The 23,185-nt window shown below is 36.5% G+C and overlaps 2 protein-coding genes across 3 annotated transcripts in view; one reads left to right on the top strand and one right to left on the bottom strand.

Annotated features, from left to right (window-relative positions):
• CLINT1 (clathrin interactor 1) overlaps window positions 1-18,180 on the top strand; it is a 76,199-nt gene extending 58,019 nt beyond the window's left edge. The window contains exons 8-12 of one of the 2 annotated variants that reach the window (XM_003818995.4): window positions 763-832; window positions 9,490-9,564; window positions 12,479-12,771; window positions 14,960-15,110; window positions 16,479-18,180. In XM_003818995.4, the coding sequence (XP_003819043.1) occupies window positions 763-832; window positions 9,490-9,564; window positions 12,479-12,771; window positions 14,960-15,110; window positions 16,479-16,825 (936 nt within the window). In that variant the 3' untranslated portion in view covers window positions 16,826-18,180. Of the gene's footprint in view, window positions 1-762; window positions 833-9,489; window positions 9,565-12,478; window positions 12,772-14,905; window positions 15,111-16,478 lie in introns of both variants that reach the window. The other variant, XM_003818996.4, reaches the window with a different exon arrangement.
• LSM11 (LSM11, U7 small nuclear RNA associated) overlaps window positions 9,640-23,185 on the bottom strand; it is a 54,395-nt gene continuing 40,849 nt past the window's right edge. Inside the window, exon 5 of the mRNA XM_034960882.3 lies at window positions 9,640-11,652. Coding sequence (XP_034816773.1) covers window positions 11,485-11,652 — 168 coding nt within the window. The 3' untranslated portion in view covers window positions 9,640-11,484. The remainder of the gene's footprint in view (window positions 11,653-23,185) is intronic.

Below are 23,185 nucleotides of genomic sequence, written 5' to 3'. Positions count from 1 at the left end.
ATCAACATGCCTAGGATCTTAGGGTTTCCCCATTGCCTAATAATTGAGTTCTAATTTAGCATGTATATATCTAACATATAGGACATAGGTATTTAGGTATCAGGGTGCTTAGCTTTGTGGAGAAGATAAAAATAGTATTACAGGTATAGGCCTCAGTTTAGTTTGGGAACTAAATATGAAACATATCAATATATCAAATAACATAGAATTATACTAACTTGTGTGATATATAAACAATAAGTTTTGCTAAGGTTCATAGAAATTTAGAGCTGTTTAGGATCTTGACCTCTAATCCAGTAGATCTCAAGCCTTGGAATTATCTAGGGAGCTTTCTTGTAAGACTTTAACAGGCCAAGGTCTTGGCCTTTTTATACCTGGGCAATTATGACTCAGTATATTGTATGGGACTGGTACATATGCTAGGGTATTTTTTTTTTTTTTTTTAATGAACTGATACTTAGCATTAAGATTTGAGTGGGATCTGGCAGTTAACATTTTCCAGAGTGAAATGCAGTCAGAAAAGTGAGGTAGGAAAAAAAGTGTCAATGTTAAGAGACTTTTACCCTGCTGGGAATGGAGGTACTTAAAAGTGCTTGCTGCCTCTCCATAAGGATTCAAGGTCAGTACTCTTTTTCCAGAAAACCCTACCCTTATTAAGCTAATTACAGGTATTTATGTCTAAATTGAGAATTAGAGATGGATAGAGCTGATTTTTAGAAAAACAAACTTTTCGAAGCTCCTGAGTTATGTGTGTGTTTTCAGACTTCAGTGCCTAGCAGCAAGTCATCTGGTGACCTTGTTGATCTGTTTGATGGCACCAGCCAGTCAACAGGTAAGCTTCTACATTGGCCTTTTCTTTTGGTTTGAGAGTCATTTTTTAAAATGCCAAATAAAAGATAGATTGAAAAATAGGATTACTTATTTGCATTGGGTTCATTTTTTATATGAAATTAGTGAGTCTTGAGCATTATTTGGAATCATTGTGTTATTTTTGCTTATCTTTTTATATGCACACCCATTTCTCTATCCCTATTTTATACCTTTTTCTGACCCACCCTCAGACTAGCAAAACTTTGTTTGTGGTCAGTACTTATTGGTGGTTAATAATAGTATCCTCAAATCATTCTCATACTTAGATTTTAATGACTCCTCATACCTGATGTACTGTGTCTTCCCTAATTAATAATAAACAGTATTTCAGGGCATCATGTACTTTCTGAAATTTTTCATCATAGATTTTGGAATCTATAGTTTCCATTTTTAATTTTTAAGATTAACTTGGAGAAACAAAAAATTGCATTTAAACTGTTGCCTTTACTTTCTTTATAAGCAAAAGGTACTGCTCTGCACATTTTACTGTCTTTCCCTAAATTTTAATTGCAGCTGTCACCTTGGGCATGCCTAGAGATCATTTAACTTTTTATTCTTTTAATTGAACAAATATTTGTTGAACCAGACACTGATCTGGGTGCTTGTAAAAAACAGAGTTGTTGTCCTCATGCAAAGGTCAAGTGGAGAAAATAATCATTAATCAGAGTCACAAATAGTTATCTAGTGATAAACAATGGCAAGTGCTTCAGTCAGAGGAATGACATTCTCTGAAAGTATGTAACTACCAAACATATTTAAAGAGGGCGGCTGGGCGTGGTGGCTGACCCCTGTAATCCCAGCTCTTTGGGAGGCCGAGGGAGGTGGATCACCTGAGATCAGGAGTTCAAGACCAGCCTGGCCAACATGGTGATACCCTGTCTCTACTAAAAATACAAAAATTAGCCGGGCATGGTGGCAGGTACCTGTAATCCCAGCTACTCGGGAGGCTGAGGCAGGAGAATCGCTTGAACCCCGGAGGCGGAGGTTGCAGTGAGCAGAGATCGCGCCATTGCACTCCAGCCTGGGCAACAACAGTGAAAAACTCCATCTCGAAAAAAAAAAAACAGAGAGGGCTACAGCAAAAGAACTGTTTACCTTGAATTTCTCATAGATGAGATTGATGATTTCTTCAGTTTGATTTCCAGTATGTGCTAGATTATGAGTAATTTCTGATCAATTGTTTTCAAGAAAATTGATATTTTTAGGGTTGTATTTGATGATTATGGAGTTTTAATAAACTATTGCATGACGTGTCAAAATAGTTTAACAAATACAACTTCTGTTTAAAGACAGTCTTTCCAAGCCTAAGTTCATTTCACATTAAAATGTAGACAGTAAGATGGGAATATGACTAATGTGCAAAGTAAATTTGTTATTCCCAGTTGTGTGTAATGATTTTTCAAAGCCGAATTGCGGCTGTGCACAGTGGCTCACACCTGTAATCCCAGCACTTTGGGAGGCCGAGGCAGGCAGATCACCTGAGGTCAGGAGTTCGAGACCAGCATGGCCAACATGGTGAAACCCTGTCTCTACTAAAACTACAAAAATTAGTTTGGCATGGTGATGGGCACCTTTAATCCCCGCTACTCAGGAGACTAAGGCAGGAGAATCGCTTGAACCCAGGAGGTGGAGTTTGCAATGAGCTGAGATCATGCCACTACACTCCAGCTGGGGTGACAGAGCAAGACTCTGTCCCAAAAAAAAAAAAACTTTAAATTAACCTTTAAGTGTAAGTCTATGCTGGAAATTACTTTTCATTAATAGTTTAGTATAATTAATGTAATATAAAGCCCCCTATTATTTCCTCCTCCTTACCTACTATGTTAAAATTCTTGGATTAGGCATGAACTTTATTCAAGCAATTCTCTTGCCTAAGCTTCTCGAGTAGCTGGGATTACAGTCATCTGCCACCATGCCTGGCTAATTTTTGTATATTTAGTAGAGACAGAGTTTCACTGTGTTGGCCAGGCTGGTCTCGAACTCCTGACCTCAGGTGATCTGCCTGCCTCAGCCTCCGGAAGTGCTGGGATTACACGTGTGAGCCACTGCACCCAGCCCAGACATCTGGTTTGACCTACTTTCTTTCTTTCTTTCTTTTTTTTTTGAGACAGAGTTTCGCCCTTGTTGCCCAGGCTGGAGTGCAGTACACAGTCTTGACTCACTGCAACCTCTGCCTCCCGGGTTCAAGCGGCTCCCCTGCCTCAGTCTCCTGAGTAGCTGGAATTTCAGGCATGCGCCACCACGCCCGGCTGATTTTTGTATTTTTAGTAGAGACAGGGTTTCTCCATGTTGGCCAGCTTGGTCTCAAACTCCTGACCTCAGGTGATCCACCTGTTTTGGCCTCCCAAAGTGCTGAGATTACAGGCGTGAGCCACCACGCCCGGCCGGCCTACTTTCTGAAATTCTTCAGTTCCCTCTCCCGTTTTTCTGTAACTGCAAACTGTTCCTAAAATTATTCATTAAACTTGATTGGACTGTAATGCCCAAGGTTACGGACAGCTACATTAGTTGTGTAACAATTTATGTGATATATTTTTATATGTTTAAGATTTGAACTGTAGAATTAACTGGTAGTTAGCATGTAGTCATATAATACAGATATAGTGTCACAGAATATCAACTATTTTGGACTTCCTGGCATGAAATATTTAAAGGGCCCCTTTCATGCATCTGTGAAAAGTTTTAATGGAGCAATCAGAGAAGAATTAACTAGGAAGGTCAGATGGGTGGATGTAACTTTTCCTCTGTGACATCAAGATTGCTTTGAACAGAGAGATTTATTAAATACCAACATGCTTCCTTTACTTGGCAAGGAACCTTTGAGTGGTTTGTCTTCTCCAGTGCAAGCAGTAGTTTGACTAATTAAATAGAAGTAGCAATTGATATTAATATAGTAACTGAGAAAGTTTGAATGAAATCTAGGAGGTTTCTTGCCTTAAATTTTATTTTATCTTAATAAAAAGCAACTAATAGAGATTGATATTAGAAGAATTTTTTAAAATTAAAGTTATCTCCTGTTTGAAACCGGATGTTTAACCAGTTTGTGCAGCTGCCTCTTCAATCAGTACATAAATTTAGTTACTCCCAATCTCTATTTAAATATTTTAATAATATATTTTAAATTGAATTCAGCAGTGAAAGGAAATTGGACATTAAATCTTTAGCACTTACACGAGAAGGTATAAGAATCTACCATATTAACATTGCTATTTGGTATGTCATTTGGGTGTCATTTACCAGATGTGCCCATATTTATAATAGTACCATCATGCAAGTAATGTGGGCACAAACTGTAAAGCTAAGCAGATATGGCATCTGTACCACTCACCAGCTAAATATATCCTCTGAGAAAATGTTCAGATTTTTGTGTGTGTGTGATTACATGTTCTTAGCATTCTCAAAAGTATATATGGTAAAATCATTGTAGAATATCTTACCAAGTTTAAAAATATATATGTAAAACCTAACTATCAGGATTTACTTGAGACTATCTCATATCTTAATAAAATGTCCCCTTGTGGTGATATTCTTTTAAAACCTGTACTCACATGGTGTTTCAGTTGCTTTTACATAAAGTACATTTCTAAGTAAACATTTTAAGAAATGAAAAATAATTTAAAGTACAGTCATGGACTGCATAGTATGTGACCATGGTCCCATATACAATACTATATTTCTACTGTACCTTTCTTATGTTTAGATATACAAACACTTTCTATTGTGTTACAGTTGCCTACAGTATCCAGTATAGTGACATGATGTACAGATTTGAAGTCAAGGAGTAATAGGCTATACCTTATAGCCTAGGTATGTAGTAGGCTAACTAGGTTTGTGTAAGTACCCTCTATGATGTTTGCACAATGACAAAATTGCCTAATGCCCCAATGCATTCTGTCATTGAGAAATGTGTGACTATATTTAGAAAATAAGCCAATTAGAAATAGAATGCCAAAAACTGTCCCATTTCTTTTTTTAGTTTATCTCACCTCTTTAAAAAGAAGTCCAACTTGTCTCTTTTGTCCCTTTGTAATTAAGAAATTTAGGTCTTGATTAACATACTGTTAAACTAGATATTTCTAGTACAATAAATAAGGTTGAGAAAATTCAGCATAATCAATACAGATAGAACTTAAGTGACTTGCAATATATTTTGAATGTTTTTAAGTTAAAAAGAAACATTTAAAAGGATTAAGGTATATCAAATCCGAAATGTGTATTACATTTACATTTGAACCTGCTGCTTTGTACCCAGTAATCGCTAGTTAGTTGAAGACATTTACATGAACATGTAAATACTTACCTTGTTCCATTCTTAGTACACTAACTTATCATTTGGGTAGGGGTTGTCTCTAGTTTTAAACTAAGTTTACTGAAAATAAAATTTTTTCAGTATATTCTCTTTTTCACTGATTATTAAAAGTAATGCACACTCAATTTGGTGGAAAACAAGTGATTTACCATAATTTAGACACATAAAGTATTAATCTGGTGAATATCTTTTTAAAATACATTTTCTACATATTCCATTAATGTAGTTATTTAAGCATTTATTATGTGGCAAATCTTTTTCAGGCTTTTAGATATGACTTTTCATTTGTTTGGGTTTTTCTGGGTTTTAGTCATTTATTTATATATTTTGATAAACTGCTTTTCACCTAAGATCTCATGACCATTTTCTTATGATAGTTGGTATTCTTTTATAGTGCTTTTCATTGCTTTATAATCTTACATTGGGTGGCTATATTATAATTTAGCCAGTTAATCCCTTGTTTTCCAGACATTAGTTTTTTTATTTTTCCAAAATTTTGTAGTACAATAGCACCTTTTAAAGCTTTTTCAGTTTGGTAAAGAGAAAATAATACTTCATTTTATTTTGCATTGATGATTGAGTTTGAACACTTCATATTTTTATACGCCAGTTGTTACTATCTATTCATGTTCTTTATTTATTAGGAGTATTCATCCTTATTGATATTCTAAAACTTGTGTATTATAGATAATTCTTTGTCATGTATTTACATATTTTTTTGCACTTTGCCATTGCTTTAATGTTGTATAAGAATTCTTCATGCAAAAGTTTGTCTTAATGTAATCTAGATTAAATTTTTTTGTCAAAGAAAATTTCCATTTGTCGTTTAAGTACTGTCTAGTTTACCTGTATTTTCTTGTTCACAATATTGCTTTGGGAAATACATGTTCCCAGCTGGTGACTAAATAACCTCCCTGCTGCCCTGAAAAGGCAGATGGAAATGGTTCATTTATAATGACAGTTCTCATGTGGGAATCCTGAAGGATAGCACTTGTTGTGAAAATTAGCAGTCTTCCACATGCAGCAATTTTTGGTAGACTTTTTTATTTATATTCCTTTAGAATATAAATTTAGATAGAAGTTTTCTGGGAAAATGCTTAAGTATAGAAAATGAATGTGGAATTTGGTATGAATATCATACATACAGATATGGATAGTCTTAGGAGAGAGAAACATTTTCTAAATAAAGAGATTTTTAATTTTTGAGACAGTTTTCAAAGTTGAAGATCACATTTCTTAAAGTACCAGTAAAAGCATAGTATGTGGCACTTTAAAAGATTAGAGAGAAAAAACATTTCCAGAGAAAGACAACTTCTATTTGTAAAATAGTTACATACATCTTTCCATTTTTTGCTCCCAATATTCTTAAGCTACTCATATTGAAATCAAAATCCCTGTAATATAGATGGAGAGGAATACTATTTGCTATAGATAAGTTATGAACATCATATAATTTCTGTTTTGGTGATAGAAGATAGGTAATTATCTGAAATACTAAATACAGGGTATGTCAGAAATAAAATTTCTTACCAGTTTGAAGTTGTGATCTACAGCTTTTATCCTCAACATGTATTTTCTTTGTAGCCTAGACTGAATAAGATTTGAAAATCCCTAACTCCGCCAGGGGCGGTGGCTGACGCCTGTAATCCCAGCACTTTGGGAGGCTGAGGCAGGTAGATCACTTGAGGTCGGGAGTTCGAGACCAGCCTGGCCAACATGGCAAAACCCCGTCTCTACTAAAAATAAAAAAATTAGCTGGGCATGGTGGCAGACACCTGTAATCCCAGCTACTTGGGAGGCAGAAGGTGGAGAATCACTTGAACCTGGCAGGCGGAGGTTGCAGTGAGCTGAGAGTGCACCATTGCACTCTAGTCTGGGTGACGAGTGGAACTCCGTCTCAAAAACAAAGAAAAACAGAAAAGAAAATCCCTAACTCCTAACTCGTTTGCTATAATAAGTTATATATTGATGTTTATTCACTGCTTAAATGAAGCAAATTAAAATAATCTTTAATTTTTAAATCCCTTAATGTTATATTAATTGATTAACTATCATTCTGTTACCCAACAGTATACTTGACCAATGTTTTTAACATAAAGGACTACTTTACAGAAAACAAACTTACGAATATTAAGCAGCAGCTGTTTGAAGTATTCATTTACTTGCTAGGTTTTATTAATATGTGTGCTTGTTTAAATGGTTTAAACATATATAACTCATTGAACTTTTGTGTTCCTTGTCACATTTTATCATGATGTATGTACCTTTAAGGAAGAGAAAACCAGATCACTGTGATATTCTCTTTTAGATGAAGTAAAAATTAGACTAAGCTGTAGTGTAGATAGAATTGAAGCACCTTCACTTTGGTTGGCATTAGTCAACTGGTGAGTGAGGAGATATGTATGAGCATGTGCATCTGTGGTGAAGAAATGAGGAATTAGTTATGCCTGCTGCTAGTTGACTACAGTAAATGTGCATTAAAAAGAAATACCAAGTACACACATATCAGAAACTGATTTGTTCCTTTTATTACTGTTGGCCATATATTAAGAAGGGGAGATGGTTCTAGTTTAATTAACCCAGTTGAGTGTAGCAGATGGGGCAGAATGTCTTTCAGCGATAAGACAATTCAGAAATGGCACCAGATGTTGGAAGCTGTCCCTGGTGGTGTTTGAGTGCAGCCCAGATGTTCCAGTCCCACCTGGCTAGTTTCTAAGCACTGCGGGCTAAGCAGCTGTGATGTAACCTATATAATGTTCACATAACACTAAAAGCACCATCATTGAACTGCTGTAGACTTCTAAGGTTGTGACTGTTAAGAGGTGAAATCTTTAAGGACAGACAAAAATAAGGACAACTATTTAAAATTTCAGATATTGGTCTGTTTCACTAAAGTTGAGAAAAAAAGGAATATTACAACTTGAAATAATGTTATAATTGAAATTATAGGTAAAAGTAAATATTCTTACCCATGTAGTATTTACAAATAAAATTTTATGTCAGAATCTAATGTTACGCACACAGAGATTGATTTGCAGACTTATAATTTGGGTCTTACCCTTTTAAAAACACCTATCTAGAAGTAGCAAAAAAGCTATTTTTTTCCCATGCATTAAAAATACAAAATACAAGTATTTACTCTTTTATGGAGTAAACACTACGGGGGAAAACCCGTCCACCAAAACTATTGTATTGATATTTCTCCCTCTCTCTGCTTAAAATAATTGTTTTGTTTTGTTTTGTTGTTTGTTGCTTTTTGAGACAGCGTCTCACTGTGTCGCCCAATCTGGAGCGCAGCAATCTTGGCTCACTGCAACCTCTGCCTCCTGGGCTCGAACAGTCCTCCCACCTCAGCCTCCCGAGTAGCTGGGGCTACAGCCGCTCACCACCATGCTCAGTTTAATATTTTAAGGTTTTGTAGAGACGAGGTCTCACTATATTGCCCAGGCTGATCTCTCAACTCCTGGGCTCAAGCGATCCTGCTACCTCATCCTCCCAAAGTGCTGGGATTTACAGGCATGAGCCACCACACCAGACTCTAAAATGATTTTATACAAGTGGACTTCATCTCTTCCCTTTTTATTTTTAAAAATTACAAGCGTACAGAAAATTTGCCCCATTTTCTTTATCTCTCTCTCTAGTTCTTTTTTATTTGTTTATTGTGTACTGTTTGTTCATCTGTATCATTTGAGAGGAAGTTGCAATCATGACATTTTGCCCCTAAAATACTTCAGCCTATATCTCTTTACAAGGACATTCTCCTTTACGATTGTGATACAATCATACTTGGGATTTAACATTAAAACAGTATTAATGTTAATATACAGACCACATTCAGATTTCCCCAGTGTCTCAATTCTGTCATTTCAGGATAGCAATTAAAAAAAAAAATCAGGGGTACAATCAAGGATCCTGCATTTTATTTACTTGTCTTGTGAATATCTTATTCCCCAGCAGCATTTTACTCAGGTTTTAGAATCCATTGAAGACTCCTTATAAAGAGCATAATTGGCTAGATAAGTTGTATTCTTTCCACATTATGCTCGTGAAATATTAGTGAGATAATTTTAACAACAGATACAGTGTCATTTATCTTACTAGATATAGGACTGAGGAAGGGAAAGGAGTCTATGGTAGCTCATAGGGAACATAGTGACATGAAAATCTAGGTCAACAGACTAGCTTTAGCTTTTATGAGGCATCTGGGCCTCTAATATTAGGTACTTTTTGTGTGGCACTAAAATGGCCTCCAGAAATTATTTACAATTTTTCTCTAGTTCTAACAGTTTTAACTTTTTCTTAACTTCTAGGAGGATCAGCTGATTTATTCGGAGGATTTGCTGACTTTGGCTCAGCTGCTGCATCAGGCAGTTTCCCTTCCCAAGGTATGATTCAATTTGATTGGCCAGAAGTCTAGGGTGGTAAAAAGGTTATTAAAAACAACTCCCATTCCCCCCAAGTCAGCTTCTTTCTGTCATTTTTCTCCTTGTAGTATTCATAATTCATAATTCCTAAAGAATTTATTCACAAGGTATTTTATTGGGCAGATGCCTTAAATGTGCCAAATGAATTATTTTGGTTACAGACTACTCAGGTACATCTAAAGAAAATTGCCCATATTCATAGGTGACTCTTGTTTAGCTTTTTTGAAAGGGAAAGGAGGATGTGAGTATCTCTGTATCATCTCATTTTATTTAATAGCAGCAAGAATATTATAGTTTGTGTTTAGTTTAGCTTATGATTTTCATGAATGAAAGGAACACTGGGATCAGGCCAACTATCTTACTAAAATGCATTCCTTTCTTAATTTAGATATCTTAAAAGCATTTATGTGAAAAATAACCGAACTTCATTTTGACATATCCTAAAATGAGCAGTTGAACCTCATGCAAAACTTTCTCATTCTTTATTAGAATAGAATTTTAAAACAAAAAAACCATTCAAACAGAATATGGGCTTAAACATCAAGGATTGAGGTGAAAGGCCTATTTCTTTTTTTAATTAATATTTTTATCTTATTACCCTGCCATATGGTAGCTGTTTAACTTTATGAAAGCCTTCGAGCCTTCAACTTTCTAAAACTGGGAACAGTGTTGCTTGTCATGGTTCTTTTTGAGGATAGTGTCTATAGAGGTATGTATTAGGTGCAATTGTCCCAGTTACTCTTGCACCAACCTAATAGAATAGGGGCTACATTCAGTATTAAGTGTCTTTTTTATTTTTTTTTTAAGGTTGTGAAGAGGTTGTAGTATTTGTTTTATAAAATCTGGTCAGTCTGAAGTTTGAGAGAATATTTTTAAAATTTAGCTATGAGAATCTTAAACATGAGGTGAGGCAGGGAGAAAAGATGTAATTTGACTGAGTTAGTGTTGTTACTCATCACAAGTCACATAATCTATTGCTGTTATATTAAACTGGATTAAAATTTATATTTAGTAATATTTGGTTAGGTTTGTGAGGAGTTAGAAAAAAGATACATAGCTTGTAAAATGGTTTGGGGTTATTTTGACTACTTATTTTTGTAAATTCCAAGTATTTTCCAGAAACTAGAATTGTTGAGTAATTTTCTGCTTCATTTTGAAAGTAAGAATATGCCATCTAAGGGTTAATACCTTACTTTAGGCAAACCAAAGTGGAAGGTAAACGTTACCCTTATTTTATAGCTTCCCTGTCTAATTCTCAAAGTTTTTATGTATATAAAGTTGCCTACTATGCAAATAATTTGAATATGTTAATGTTGCCTAAGTGATACATCTCTTCATCTGTATGCATGTGATTAATATAACCTGACCACCTTACGCAGGGGGCTGAAACCATTGCAACAATGATTAATCATTTCTGAATAATATATGCCCCACTAGAAATCGTTTCCTCCCATGATTAATCATTTCAGATATGAAGTTTTCAGGTGGGGCAACACATTTTGCCCCAGTTTCCATTCATATTCTGCATTATAGATCAAGCAAATAGAAAATCAGCGTAAAAGTTTACATTGATCCAGCAGCCTTACTTAGTTTAAATTGTTTAATATCTAGAACTAACTGTAAAACTCTTAATGCAGTCACTTAAAAAAAAAAGATCAAAGACGTGTATTAGTAAAACCCTGAGGTAAAGAAATTAGCCCAATTTTTATATTAAATTGTTAGTAGAACTTGGAGTTTCTAAGTGAATTATTTTCTCTTTCAAGGGTGCTTACATTTTAATATGGTAATAGAAGAATGTAATTTTAAAGACTTCACCTTATATTCTCTTTTGATATTTAGCATAATGAGACATGGTATTGTAGTGGTTGGTCACTTTTTAGGCTAGACAAAATGTATTTCCAAGTTGTAAATGAACATGGAATGCAAAGAGATGGTGTTAATTAACTTGGAAGGTACATACTTACTATTTGCTTTCAGATGACGGTTTTTATGTAGCTCTTTCTTCACATTTTGCTTTTTCAACTTCCATTTATGCGTATTTATCTGTTCCTTTCAATATAAAAATTGATCAGAGGTTAATTGATAAGACTGTAGTGATTAAGAGTATGGATTTTATGCATTCAACCTTAAACTTGCAAAGTATAATGATAGGGTTTTGCTTGTTTCTGGCTTGGTTGTGTTTTTTAATATTACATGAGTTTTCCTCCTCTCTTTGATTGTAAATAAATGGTCCCAGTTGAAGCAGGCAATGTGCTAAGGTTATAGCCCTTGTATTGTCAGTGGAAGTATGGCCAAATAAGTGAGAAATTCTTCATTTTTTTTTAGACAGAGTCTTGCTCTGTCACCCAGGCTGGAGTGCAGTGGCACAATCTCAGCTCACTGCAACCTCCGCCTCCCGGGTTCAAGCGATTCTTGTGCCTGAGCCTCCCAAGTAGCTGGGACTACAGGTGTGTGTCACAACACCCAGCTAATTTTTTTGTATTTTTAGTAGAGATGAGGTTTCACCGTGCTAGCCAGGATGGTCTTAATCTCCTGACCTTGTGATCCACCTGCCTCGGCCTCCCAAAGTCCTGGGATTACAGGCGTGAGCCACCATGCCTGGCCATTTTTTTTTATGGTAAATTCAATGTGTCACCTACAGAGCTGCCAGGAGATGGATTTTACTTTATATTTGGGAGGTTTGTTTTTTCTTTGCCACCTTGTTAACTCTCGTGTAATATTTATGAGAAAGAATACTGTCCAGATGGAGATGGTACCTGCAGATGTTAATCTGGGTGGACTCAGATCAGCTCTAATTTGTTTCAGTTCATAGATTGTTACATTTGTTCTGTGCATTTCATGAAGTTTCTTACCCTTAGAGTTATTTCTGTCTTAGTAACAGCAACAAGTGGGAATGGAGACTTTGGTGACTGGAGTGCCTTCAACCAAGCCCCATCAGGCCCTGTTGCTTCCAGTGGCGAGTTCTTTGGCAGTGCCTCACAGCCAGCGGTAGAACTTGTTAGTGGCTCACAATCAGCTCTAGGCCCACCTCCTGCTGCCTCAAATTCTTCAGACCTGTTTGATCTTATGGGCTCGTCCCAGGCAACCATGACATCTTCCCAGAGTATGAATTTCTCTATGATGAGCACTAATACTGTGGGACTTGGTTTGCCTATGTCAAGATCACAGGTAAGTTGTCTGGTTCCCTTGGAATTTGTTATTTATAATCTTTGAGATGCTCTAACTCATTGAATGATAGATTAGTATAAAACAGAAAAATAAGCAAGTCCTTTTTATGTGTATGAATATGTGTCTGTGTGTGTATATATACGCATTTGCACATTTCATTTACCTTATACTCTCCCCTAGCAAAGTCATTTGCATTCTGGAAGGCAAGACCTTCTCCCCCATCTTGTAGTCACTGTAAAGCCAAGCATGGTGCCTTTGTACAGAGGAGGAACATGGCAAAAATTTATTGTTACAACAAATTGGTATTTGATAGTTTTTTTAAATTGTCTTTAAGAAAAAGAAATAGGCCAGGTGCAGTGGCTCACCCCTGTAATCCCAGCACTTTCGGAGGCTGAGGTGGGTGGATCACGAGGTCAGGAGATCAAGACCATCCTGGCTAACACGGTGAAACCCAGTCTCTACTAAAAATACAAAAAAATTAGCCAGGCATGGTGGCAGGCACCTGTAGTCCCTGCTACTTGGGAGGCTGAGTCAGGAGAATGGCATGAACCCAGGAGGTGGAGCTTGCAGTGAGCTGAGATCGCGCCACTGCACTCCAGCCTGGGCGACAGAGTGAGACTCCGTCTCAAAAAAAAGGAAAAGAAAAAGAAATAGAGATATTGTTTCACTTATGGCAAGTATCCACTTAGTAAAATTTCTGGTCATGTCCCTAAAGAAATATCACTCATTGGTTGTAAATAATTATTGCTAATATGGAAAATCATTCTCTCGAATGGTGAATGTTCTTCCCAATTCTGGACCTGCTCTACATTATATAAATGTTTTATAGGCTCATCTTTCAACTTTCATTTTCATAAAAACAACCAAAATGGGAGCTTCTTAATTCACTATTTTATAGTTAAATCCGAATTACCTAGTACTAGCTTAGAATTCAAACAAGTGCAGGCTTGGAAAATATGTGTCTGAATGGTACCAGGAACTTGCTATTTTTGACTCAAACTATTGAGAATATGTGTTTATGATGCTAATTACTCATTTTAATGTGTAGATTCTCGTCTTTGGGGTATTAGGATGAAGGAAAAGAAGAAAGAAGCAGAAAGGTGACTGCTCTGTATAACAGAAATAAGACCTAATGTATGAGTTAAGCATAAAGTCAGTCTACTTTATTTGCAGTCTTAATTGTAACTGTCATAATTCTTTGCATTGGTACATTTTTAATTATTCTTCCTCTTCCTGTTCCTTTTTTCTGTCCTTTTCACAGTTATCCTCAATAACCACTAGGAACCTCTGCTTCTTTCTCCTGAATTTCTTCTTTCTCCTACATTGTTCCATATACTAATCAGTTCAGTTAGTGTTGCTCACTTTAGATAGTAAAAGTATACACAGAACAGCAAAATGTCAGGATATGTGAAATATAAATTGCTTTTTGACAGTTTTGCCTTATATCCTTGTATAATGTGAGACATCGTATCCTGAATTCTCTGTTTTGTTTTGTTGTTTTGAAACAGAGTCTCGCTCTGTTGCCCAGGCTGGAGTGCAGTGGCACGATCTCTGCTCACTGCAACCTCCACCTCCTTGGTTCAAAGCGATTCTCCTGCCTTAGCCTCCCAAGTAGCTGGGACTACAGGCGTGTGCCACCATGCCTGGCTGATTTTGTATTTTTAGTAGAGATGGGGTTTCATCCTGTTGGCCAGTCTGGTCTTGAACTTCTGACCTCAGGTGATCTGCCCACCTCAGCCTCCCAAAGTGCTGGGATTACAGGCATAAGTCACTGCGCCTGGCCTCTGAATTCTGTTTTGAAAGAATAAATTTCCACTTGTGTATCTCCTTAAAGCTGTACTAACCTAAAATTGGTAGTTCCCCTGGGCATTTGCCAGGGATGGTGGCTTCTAGACTTTGAGTGATGGGAGAATAATTGTTAGTGTAGGTAAGTTGTTGGTTTTATCCACCTCAAACCTGATTGGGACTTCAGAGGAACCTCTTTGGGAAGCTAATGATTCAGGGTATTGAAGACATTAGCATAGAACATTAGTGGTTCTTTTTGTTTCAGAAGTTCATTGTTGTGATTAAATTGCCATCTGATAATTTTTATAGAACAGATGCTTAATTTTTAGAGCATTTTTCTATTTTCCAGCCTTTGCAAAATGTTAGCACAGTGCTGCAGAAGCCTAATCCTCTCTATAATCAGAATACAGATATGGTCCAGAAATCAGTCAGCAAAACCTTGCCCTCTACTTGGTCTGACCCCAGTGTAAACATCAGCCTAGACAACTTACTACCTGGTATGCAGCCTTCCAAACCCCAGCAGCCATCACTGAATACAATGATTCAGCAACAGAGTAAGTTACCTTAAGACGTCCCACTTCTTTGTGTACTTGCAGTCTTTTGCCTTAATGCCAGGACTACTTCAAACTATAAATAAAAATATATCACATAAATTGTAACAGTTAACCAAATGCCTGTTCACTTAAGATATTTTCACATAATATTTACTGGATATTCCTCCTGGCACATTGAATTACTTTATATTCTATTCTTGTCCTGATAACATTTATTGTATTGTGGAGAGTTTTAAGGACCTGATCACTAAAATAAAAATTTGCTATACAGATTTTTTTTTAAATATAGGCAAATACGATGGACAAACAAAAATCATCTGATTCTGCCGTTGAGGGGTAATTGCCATTAATACATATTTCTTTCTATGTTTTCTTTTTTTTTTTTTTTTTTCTGAGATGGAGTCTTGCTCTGTCGCCCAGGCTAGAGTGCAGTGGCTCAATCTCAGCTCACTGCAGCCTCCACCTCCCAATTTTAAGCAATTCCTTGCCTCAGCCTTCCGAGTAGCTGGGACTACAGGCGTGCACCACCACACCTGGCTAATTTTTATATTTTTAGTAGAGACAGGGTTTCACCCTGTTGTCCAGTCTGGTCTTGAACTCCTGACCTCAAGTGATCCACTCGCCTCAGCCTCCCAAAGTGCTGGGATTACCGGCGTGGGGCACCGCCGCCTGGCCGCTTTCCATCTTTTCTAAGCATATTTTTAATACTTGGGATCATTCTCTCTATATTGTTTCTTATTCAACATTAAGTTATCATTTTCCCTGTGTTGAATAATATTCTTAGGAAAATGATTGTTAGCTCTTGATAGTTATATTAGTGTATGATTTCCCTTGCTAATTATTTCAATTGTTTCCAGCTATTTGTTATTATAAATCAAGATTTTGTATAAATCTTCATACTTCTGTTTTTTTCTTAATAGAATGTTCTAAAAATAAGTCAAAGGATATAAACTTTTTAAAGATTTTTGTATAAATCTTCATACTTCTGATTTTTTAATAGAATGTTCTAAAAATAGAATAAGTCAAAGGATGTAAACTTTTTAAAGATTTTTTTATACACACTAGCTCTTGACAACTTGTTAAGTAGGATTTAACAACAGGTTTTGTAGGAATGTTTTTAAGTTGGCTGTTTTTCCCCAGTCTACTCTTACTGTTTCTACATCTCTGGGGAACCAGAGCCAATAGTCACTGAATATATTTCTCAAGAGGAACCAGTGCAGAGTAATTGATTTCTAATAAAATCACTGTAAAGGAATTTTATTGGGGCTAAAGAAGTATAGATAGATGGTCAAGAAGTTATTAGTTCTCTGTTCTATGAACCTAAAAATTTATTGTGGTAAAGTTCTTCTGTCTGTTTTCTTCTGGTAGATATGCAGCAGCCTATGAATGTGATGACTCAAAGTTTTGGAGCTGTGAACCTCAGTTCTCCATCGAACATGCTTCCTGTCCGGCCCCAAACTAATGCTTTGATAGGGGGACCCATGCCTATGAGCATGCCCAATGTGATGACTGGCACCATGGGAATGGCCCCTCTTGGAAATACTCCGATGATGAACCAGAGCATGATGGGCATGAACATGAACATAGGGATGTCCGCTGCTGGGATGGGCTTGACAGGCACAATGGGAATGGGCATGCCCAACATAGCCATGACTTCTGGAACTGTGCAACCCAAGCAAGATGCCTTTGCAAATTTCGCCAATTTCAGCAAATAAGAGATTGTAAAAGAAGCAGATTGAATGAAGAATTTTTAGCTGTGCAGATAGGTGATGTTGGGATGGAAAATGCTAATCAACTACCCTTTCTTTTATCAAGTAATTAAAATAAATCTACATAAAGAACCAAAAAGGCTGTTTTATAAAAGTGAAATATCCAGTATTTCAGAGGGCCAGGCAAGAGCACTTCAGATGAGGCAGTCAGAATCATTTTTTTCCAGTGAGGATAGACCACAAGTGGGTGGTGAGACCATTGAAAGCCTTTATCAACTGAAGAGCCCATTTAACAGCATAATTTGTGGGAAGACTGGAATAGGGCTGAATAAATGTGTTTGAATCTCTAATTTTATACTTTCTTTTCCTGAGGAACTTGATTTTTCTGTCCCTGGATCGCCTTGTCATAATTGGGTCTGTTCCTTTTACTACCACTCTTTGAGTCCATATATGAAATCATTAAAGTTGGATGATCAGTTTTTTATAAAAATATATATTTTTGTCCAAGAAAAAAAAAAGCATACATATGTGATTATGGCTAAATCAAAGGTAACTGGAATGTATATACTTTTGCTAATGTTCCAGCAACACTGCTATTATACTATCCAAATTTTTATTGTAACAAAACCTCTTTAAGCAATTGGTGATTGCTATGGGACTTTTCCCATGTCTTCTGCTGTAATTATCCTGTGCAGAACTAGGAAGAAATTTTTTTCAGGACTGCTCTATGGTTTCCTTTAAAAGAAAAAAACTTCTGTTTGTTTTTAGCAGTCATTATTTACAATTTGCAGTGATTAACTTGGCAAGGCTTCCTTCCGTGTTTATCCCTGTAGCCATCATTTAAGTCAGGAACAGTCAGAAAAATATTTATTGTATTTTTTTTTGGGTGTCTGCAAAGGTAAAAATCCATTAAAACCTTAAGTTAAATATAAATGTTACAACTCAATGTTTGCTTTTAGATTTTATACAGTATTTGTTTTGTTTTGGTTTTGAGTGTATATAATGCAGCATTAGCAATATGGTTCCAATAGAGGAGTTAAATATATATTATTAAAGGAGACCTGTAGCAGTCAAAAGATTTTATTGATTTAATGACAAAGGAAATTAATGAAAATGTTTTTGGTTTTCTGCTGTAATTCTGCATTAAGCTCACATGAAAATCATGATTCTAGAGTTTGGAATGCAAAATTAATTGTTTTACCCTCAAGCTGGGAATATTTTTCAAAATAAATACTATAATATAGATATCAAATTATTACCTCCCCATGTTATGTTGAAAATTTTTTTATTGATAAAACTTTATTTCCATTATATTCATAATGTTCTGTTATACATAACATTAAAATGTTCATTAAAATCAATGTTGAACTGCTTTTTCTTTCATTCTGTTAGATATTTGAGACCATTTGGGGAAAAAATAATTATAGTTTGGGCAAAGTAATTTTTATAAATAATTTAAAATTATTTAATGACTTCTCTATTCTTTCCTATCAGACTCTACTGTTAGGAATTAAAAATGAAGCAGCAAAGATATCCTGACCTGCTCCATTCTTGCTAATGTTCCATCTACAACATTTCTAATTAGGCAGAAATTCATGTACTTCAGCTAAGTGGTAATGAAAAGTGATTCATTTGCTGAATAAGAGATGAGAGTGAGTGTAATTAGCTGACTGCGGTTTTTAATCTTTCAACAATTCAATGTGTTTAACTTAGTTTCAAAGAATAGGAGCTTTCAAGTGTTGTTACTTCAGAGCAGTCAAGCCAGCCTCTGGTGGCCGCATAGTAGAATATGGTCCCTGATATTTAAAACCGATCATCTTAAGGAAATTTTTTCTTTAAGAAGTATATCTTCACTTTCTCAAATATGTATGGTTCTTAGACGAAGTAAATGTTTATCTGAACCTTTGTGTTTTAATTCTTTCTCTAATCAGATTGACCTCTAAAGCATTTTCTGTATCATGCCCTCCTACATTGTATCTTTTTTTTTTTTGAACTTCAACTTATAGTTTCTTATCAGTATTTTTCTTTCAGAGCCCGTGAAAGAGAAAAACAACAGTTGTCTCACTGAATGTCTGTCCAGTTTAATGATTTGTCTCCGAAGGGGTTACTAAGTTATACTTGAAGAAAGGCACAAATACCCCCAAATCATTTGGAGTTGGGGAGAAAATACTCTTCCTTTCTTTCATTATTGGGTTTCCTTCAGCCCATCCTATACCCTTTCGTTCTTCAACCAAAGTTTTTTTGCTTGTATCAATTTTGTATTCTGCCTAATGGTGTGAGGGGAAAGTTGATACTGTTCCAGCAATTTATGTATGGTGAGTCTACACGGCCACTCCAGATTCATTTTTGTTTCCTTCCCTCTAGGGTTCCCCCCCCCCCCCCCCCCACTTCTCTGATGTCTTCGAGAACCATATACACTGTTTTTAAATAGTACTTTGGTTAGGTGTTTCCTTTTTTTTTTTAATTGCCTGCATGATAACCATAATACTATTGGTTTGAGGGTAATCACTAGCAAGTTGAGGCCATAGTTACATTTGGAGGGAAGGGTTAGTACTTTTTTTCTCTCAAATATTTATGAAACAGTTTTTCTTTTTGGCAGATGAATTAAAGAATTTGCCATCTTTCTGAACTTTGCAGTGTCTCATTTTGAAGATAAAGCACGGTGGTATGTTTCCTAGCTGAGACATTAGGAAATACAGCTAAATCTATACTAAGCATGGAGCACACCTTATATTAAATGGATTTCTGAGGTAAATGCTGTGTATTTCAGCTCTCCTGAAGACAGCCCTGACTGCATTGTGGAAAGACCATGTGCTGGGAAGCCCATTTCAATCACCCACCATCTGCATGACCTTGAGAATTTACCTGACCTCTCTAGGCCCTCATTTTTTCCAAAATGAAACTTAAGTCTTGAAATGCTGGATAATTAAATAAATGATGAGTGAGGTCCACCAGCACTGACATATGTGCAGTGCATGTTTTTCTGCCTCCCATTCTTTATGTAAATGCTTACATATCAGCAACTTTATTTGTGCCAGTCGCTGTGCTAAACACTTCACATGTCAATTTACACAGCAAATTCAAAAGTTTGTATTCCTGTTTTATTCCTGAAACCACAGTATAGTAAAGAAAGCCTGAGAGACTTGTAAGTTGGTTTCTAATTAAGGGGTTTTACTAGCTGCATGAATTTAACTCCACTTTTTTTTTTTTAACTGTCAAGGAAATTGTAAATGAATTGTTCTGTGAATGTATTGAGTCATTTCTTACCACATTAGTTTAGATGTGAGGCAGAGAGCTATTAAAGTGAGCTCTTGGTATAGGATTTGCCACACAATTCTCATTAGAATGTTCTCCACTTTTACAAGCTATAGAGATCAGTTTTTTAATTGATCGACTTGCAGTTTTGTTGACTGATCTTGCTATTCTTCTAATACCCAGATGAGCAATCAGATATAAAGACTAAATGAAATCCATGAAAGGATTTTTTAACTCACTATGACCTTAATTCCTTTTTTTGTTGTTGAAATAGGGTCTTGCTCTGTCACCCAAGCTGGAGTGCAGTGGCACAATCATGGCTCATGGCAGCCCCAACTTCTCGGGCGCAAGCAATCCTTACGCAAGAGCCTCCCAAGTAGTTGGGACTACCGGTGTGTGCCACACACCTGGCTAAATTTTTAATTTTAGTAGACAGGATCTCCCTATTTTGCCCAGGCTGACCTTGAACACGTGGGCTCAAGCAATTAGTCTGCCTCAGCCTCCTGAAGTGCTGGGATTATAGTTGTGAGCCATCCTGCCCAGCCTGTGACCTTAATTCTTGTGTGTCTTCCTTCTTTATTAAATGGCAGCGTTGCCTAATACATTGTTCCCGTGGAGCCATGAGTAGCTACCGCAGCCCTTTCCTCTGGGCTTGCTTACCCCAATGGGCGGCAGATCAGCACATGGCCAATTGAAGGTTTACCTTCCCAGGGATTTGAAGCCCTGAAGGGCAAAAGTGGGTTTTGTTTCCTGTTCTTTAAATGTCATTTTAAATAACTGAATTATGAACTATGAAATCCTACTTTTGCTTTCCATTTGATTTTTCTTCTTTTCTTTATTTCTTTAATAGAAACAAGGTCCCACCAGGTTGCCCAGGCTGGTCTCGAACTCCTGAGCTCAAGTGATCCTGCCGCCTTGGCCTCCCAAAGTGTTAGGATTACAAGCATGAGCCACCACACCTGGCCTGATTTTTCTTAACTGTACATCTTGCAATTGTGGTCTTTAAATGCTCCAAGCACACTTTTTTCTACTTTGTAATGAAGTAAGAGTGCTTACAGTTGGTCTATGGAGCATTTTGGTCTGAGATCCCTCTTTACAACCTTAAAAACTGAGGACTTCAAGGAGCTGTTATTTATGTGGGTTGCATCTATCAATATTTACTTTATTTGAAATATAAAGTGCAAAGCTTTAAAATTATTAATTGGTTTCACAATAACCCATTATTATGTGTTAACAAACTGCAACTTTATAAGCTATATTTTCCAAAATAAAAATTTCTGAGAACAGCAGCATTGTTTTACATTATTGCGAATCTCTTTCATACCTGACATAATACCAGGTTGGTGCAAAAGTAATTGTGGTTTTTGGCATTTCAGTGGGAAAACTGCAGATACTTTTGCACCAACATAATAGAATGTAGCTGGGCTCTTTTACTTGTTTCTGCATTCAATCTGCTGTGATATGTTATTTTGGAGGAAGTTTGTGAAACAAGTCTGGTCTCAGGGGTAGGTGATTGGAAAAAGTTGGAACTTGGAACTTCTGGGAATGGTCTCAGGGCCCCTCAGTGGTCCCCATCCTGGCTTGGCAACTGCAACTATGTAGAATTATCAGATAAGATGATTCTCTAGTATACTATGTATCCATTTACTTGATTTTTTCTGGTTATAAGATGACCTGCTTGAGGTACAAAGAATTTAGCTTTGCCTTTCACCAGTCGTCAGCAAAATGCCTGTCACATGAGATTTGCCCCCCTGGATTCTGAATATGAAAAATTGGTGACATCATAGCATTTGCTCAGTTTTTGAGATGATTTCTTCTGGTACACAGTGCATGTCTACTGATTTTATAGTTCTATAGTTGTGTTACGTATTATGCTAACTGGAACAGAAACTAATCTGTAAGATCACATGGAAGTGTGGACAGGTGTTAAGTGTTCTGAAGGAGCTAGTCATGGTGCTGTTAGAAAAGAATAGGAGCAGAGGCCTAATTTAGGTGGGATCACTCCAGATGCCCCCTCTGAGAAGGGAGCTTTTACACAGAGATCTGAAGAATGATGAGAAGGGGACAACCATGCTAAGCCAGACAGAGTGTCGTTCGGCCATGGAGAACTCCACGTGTGAGGACTCTTTGTGGAGAAAGAGCTACCAGAGAAGCTCATAGATGTAGCTGGAGCTCTGCATAAAAGGAGTGGAATCGGGGAGATAGGCAAGGACCATGTTAGTAATGTGTTCGGTGTGCTGAGATAAATAATTACTTTATTCTCTTCAAAAGTTCCCCAGAGGGGGTTATCACCACCAGAAATGGAATATTCTGAAGGCCCCTTTTGCTTTCCTTGCCATACTTGTCATATAGAATAGGGCTCACTCTACTTGGGCTTTAAGAAACTTGAATGGAAAATTGGTAATATTGATTCGATATATTCACTAACCTGAAATGCATTAATAGTTCATTTATATGTGAAAGATATGAATTGTTTGTATCTAAGGGACCGTTTTTATATGCAAATTGTGTATTTCAAATAGTGATAACTTGCATTTGCATATTACAGCTTACAGAGTGGATTCACACTCTTTTCTTGCCTGATTTTCACAACAACCCTAAGCCAAAAAGTTAAGACACTTATTATTTCCCTGTTATAGACAAGGAAACTGAGACTGACTGAGAGATCAAGGTAGTTATGAAAGCCACATTTCCTAGGACAGGTCCCTGGAATCCAAGTTCAGTGTTACTGCACTGTCCTCATTCCCCTCTATTAATATTTCAGATCTTTCAATTTGGAGATTGTACATGCCACGCAGATAAATTGTCAGCTTTTTCTTACATATCCCTGCGCTCTGACCACGTTGTCCCCAGATGCCACGTAACGTTCCACACATGGTAGACAGCTAGTAAAGGGTTGTTAACTAATATGTTTTTAAAATCAGCCCTGAAATGTTTATGTAATCTATTTGCATTTTCTAAAGGTCAACAGCAGGAGATGGGCCACAGAGCAAATAAAAACTGATCTCTTCTGAAGGGTAAATCTTCTGTCTTGTAGAAATGGTGATATAACTTAGCATAAGACCTTAGCCAAATCCAAGAGCAGAAAAATCCAGCAGATTTGGAGTAGTA

Source organism: Pan paniscus, chromosome 4 (assembly GCF_029289425.2).
Source record: "Pan paniscus chromosome 4, NHGRI_mPanPan1-v2.0_pri, whole genome shotgun sequence".
Taxonomy (NCBI): Eukaryota; Metazoa; Chordata; class Mammalia; order Primates; family Hominidae; genus Pan; species Pan paniscus.
This window is presented reverse-complemented; position numbering and strand designations above follow the sequence as displayed.